The following is a 4226-nucleotide window of genomic DNA, read 5'->3' as shown; positions in this document are numbered from 1 at the left end:
TAGGCAGTGCTTATGTTAATTATATACTCTGAATATATATATATATATATATATATATATATATATATATATATATATATATATAATAAAACTAAATTATATAACTTAAAAGTAATTTTGGAAAATTTAGAGGTTCTACAATTTTCAATTCCTTTAAATATATTTATGTATTAAAAGACATTCATAATATAGTAAGACGACAAAAGACATGTAGAATACAAGAATATATTAACTATTTAACAAAAAAAGATAGAAAAATAATTTGACAGTTTATATTTTCTGATATAAATCTTATTTAACAAACTTTTATGATAAGATAATTTATTGTATATCTCATCGAGTATTAATAATTTTTCATCTTGAAATGATGTTACAATCTCTAATACATTTGTCTATTTAACTCAAGGTAGTAGTAGAACTTCTAAAAACTAAAATTTCAGTGAATCTCCAAACTTAATGTTCACATAATACATCATGATTACCACCTTAAATATGGCCTACATAATACATTTATTCATCACAATAATGCAACTTTGATTATTACTATCACAACATAACATCAATTACTAAGTGACATATATCTAAGTCACGATTTATTAGTTATAAATGTTGGTTAAATGACAAATGATCAATTTAACAATTAATATAAAAATCAATGTTACGAGTATGATTTTCAGTGAGACAATTTCTAAGAATCAAGATCATGAATTTGATTTCCAATGAAACATTTTCAAGAAAAAATTATTATAGATTTCACTGTTATCCTTATAGATCATGTTGACCAAAGGTTAGATAAATTGAGTTAAATTCAAATCATAAATATCTTTTAAAAAGAAAATGATTACTTAAATATACAATAGTATTGTAACTTAATTTATTAGTATGTTTAAATTAAATTCAATTATTAATTATAAGAATAATTTAATATGTAAATATAATAATTATTTTAATTTATTCAATTAAAAATATTAATTATTAATTAAAAACTTTATATATATATATATATATATATATATATATATATATAAACTAACAAATTTTAAAATAAAAAATAAAAAAAATGTGAGTCAACTCGGTTTTTTTTTAAATCGATTTTTGATAGATCAATTACAAATTAGACCAAAATGAGTTGAACTTCTCCATATTCCTGCCCCTACATAAAGTTTTTTTTTTCTATGATAGGTACAACTTCTCAATATTTTTTTTTAATTCCTCTGTGAAAGTATTAATTTTTTATTCTGATATGGATTTGGTTTGGTTCTAAAGTTTTTATATTTGTTTTTCTCCTTATTGTATTTGGTTTGGTTCTCATGTATGATTATTGTATAGCGTCTCGAGATAACATAAAATGAATTATTTATAAAAAATAAATAATTAAAACTTTAATATATATTTTCAAACAGTTTGGAATTTTAACAATTAACATATTTATGATTTTAAAATTATTCTTAAAAAAAATAATCTTTACAACATCAATCATTTGACTATTTATCATGATAAACGCATCTGTTCACGTAAATCTGAACCACGTATTAATTAGTTTAGCATTTATCTATGTAAACATAATAACTCTTTTGAATTAGGCAGTTCCATTTTTGGATGCTAGCAGCTTCAGACTGCCTGCTTTTATGTGGTGATTGGTTTATTTTGTTAAGCGTGAAGACGTGAAGCAACAAACTAAACTACGGCTTGCAACTTGATACATCACAATATGACCTTTTATATGTTCTTTTTAATAGTTTTTTTCATTCCTTTTAATATTTTATAATTAAAATGGAACCACAAAAACCTGAATTTTTTGCATGTGCCTAAAAACATAGTTATCTTTTAGATATTTTTATGTGAGTTTTCGGTTTTCGTGGTCTACTCTCTCAAAGTTTCCGACAACGGCACAAGTATCTCTACTTCCCATACATTGTAAAATTAGTTAATATATTAATAATGTAAGATCTATCATTTTAATAAAGACGAATTTTAAACAAATAAGTAACAGAAATTTATATATGAGTTATGACGTTTAATTTTTTTTATTTCATTAATTATTTTTCTAAAATTCCATTTTTAATGTTTTTTCTAGGATAGATAGATAATTAGGATAGCTTTGTTGTATTGATAGAATATAAGAGAAGTTAGCAAAACAAAGACAATGATAACTCGATGAAATTTTAGAATTGAGTAAGGTTACGTAGTTGTCCCTCCTATGGAACAAGTGATGCTCAAGTTATGAGAAGTCATGTGTAAGTATTGGTGAATGATATTGACGCATTAAATTGTAGAAGTTGATAAATCATATGATCAAGACTCAATTGAGAGGTTGGTAGAGGTGGTGCATGTGGCTCTACAAGTTATGAGATCATACATTTACGAATGAACGCTTAAATGACAGTGTGATTGATCAAGTATAGATTTGTTGTGATTGTTCTGTGAATAATGATAGAATGATACATCAAGGATAAAATAGTTGTAATTTTCTAAAAAGAAAGAAAGTAAAAAATTCTATTATTTGTTGATGATCCGATCATATAGATAAGAATCAACTTGCGAGAAACTGGATAAGATTTCTATATCAAGGTTTTCTTATGGCGAATGCAAGGGATCACCCTAATATTAGAAACTGATATTTACCTTTACTAATTATGTTTCAGATATTAGACTTAATTGAATCATATTTAACAAGAGTCTTTGGAAGGTTTGAGTATGGCAACTGTTTCACAAATGAGGTTCACAAATATAAAAGTAATTATATTTGTGATTTTTTTTCCTGTGACTTATATAGTATGATGATTATGAGAAGATTACCAACACGAACTCAATCAAAACAGATATTAATATAGAAAGCAACATATAATGTTAGTTTCAACCTAGCTTTCCACCTTCATTATTAATCAGGGTTGCCTTCCCACAAAGTTTTTTTCATATTAATCAGCGTGTAGCATCAGATTCCTGCTGCAACACGAACACCTAACTGGATAATATATATATTCTATATATATTCAGTAATATTTTTTATTTTATTTAGTTTAAAAAAAATTGATATTATTTTATATGAAAATAAAATATATTATTTATTATTCAAATTTAGAATATTAAAATTAAGATAATGCAAATATTTAATATTATATTATATTTGGTTCTACATATAGAACATTTTTGTTTAATATCTTTTATTTAAGTTAATTTCTAAAAATCTTTCAATTTTTCTATAACTTTTTTACATAGATATAAAAATATATTTATCTATTATTGAAATTTTAAAATTTGAGATTCATATATCTTTTCTCATCTCTTTTTCAATATATATATATATATATATATATATATATATATAATATATATAGTACAAAGTGATGTGTAGAATAAATTAAATCTCATTTTTTCAGAGACATACTCGATCGTAAGAAAGAAAAGAAGAAGCCAAGAATGAAATTCTCTTCGTACTTACTGATATTCTTTATCTTTCTCTTTCTGTTCCAAAGCTCCAGTAGTTCTAATCTTATCTCTCAATCTTGCAAGGAGGCATCGAAGAACGACCCAAATTTGAAGTATGGTTTCTGTGTTGAATCCCTTGAAGATGCCTCCTCCAAGTTGCAACCACCACCGACCAACCTCGAAGGTCTTGTGTGCATGTCAACTCAACTTACCAAGTCCAACGCAAGCAACATGGTTTCCATCATTTCAAAGCTCCTGAAGGATAAAAGTTATGATCAATACGTAAAGGCTTGCTTACGAGATTGCTTTGATCTTTACTCGGATTCCCTTTCGGACTTAGATGATGCTGTGGTTGCTTTCAAGCAGAAGGATTTTGACACTGCTGCTATAAAGCTGAGTGCTTCCTTGGATAACTCTGAAACATGTGAAGATCAATTCAAGGAAAAGAAGGGTGAAACGTCTCCTTTAACAAAGGAAAATCAAGTCTACTTCCAACTCAATATGATATGCCTGGCCTTCCTTCAAATGCTTCGCCAACATTATTGACAAAACTTAAGCATGCCATATACAATTATATAATATTACGAGCTTTCTATAGCCTGGTATAGCTTGTGCAAAATTCTTTATCTGTCATGAAGTATTCAGACTGAAATTATGTCCTTCGTATGCCACAAATGCTGTGTCAACCAATAAAGTTATTCGCCTCATTTTACCCTAAAATATTATTGTATTGGGTGTCTCTTTTTCTTGGTTTGCGTGATGATAACAGTTGAGAATAAGTTTTTATTCTTTCTATT

General features: G+C 26.1%; 1 protein-coding gene across 1 annotated transcript; it reads left to right on the top strand.

Moving 5' to 3' along the window:
- The first annotated feature begins 3366 nt into the window (after positions 1-3366).
- On the top strand, positions 3367-4008 carry LOC124846910 (putative invertase inhibitor). The gene has a single exon (XM_047324278.2). It carries the CDS (start codon positions 3421-3423, stop codon positions 3973-3975), a length of 555 nt encoding a protein of 184 aa, XP_047180234.1. The 5' UTR covers positions 3367-3420; the 3' UTR covers positions 3976-4008.
- The last annotated feature ends 218 nt before the right edge of the window (positions 4009-4226 follow it).

This window comes from Vigna umbellata, chromosome 1, assembly GCF_029865625.1.
Source record: "Vigna umbellata cultivar VRB3 chromosome 1, Vumbellata_1.0, whole genome shotgun sequence".
Lineage (NCBI taxonomy): Eukaryota > Viridiplantae > Streptophyta > Magnoliopsida > Fabales > Fabaceae > Vigna > Vigna umbellata.
This window is presented reverse-complemented; position numbering and strand designations above follow the sequence as displayed.

Excerpts from the sequence above, each read along its gene's own strand:
- LOC124846910 (XM_047324278.2), top strand. The coding sequence starts at position 3,421 with ATGAAATTCTCTTCGTACTTACTGATATTCTTTATCTTTCTCTTTCTG.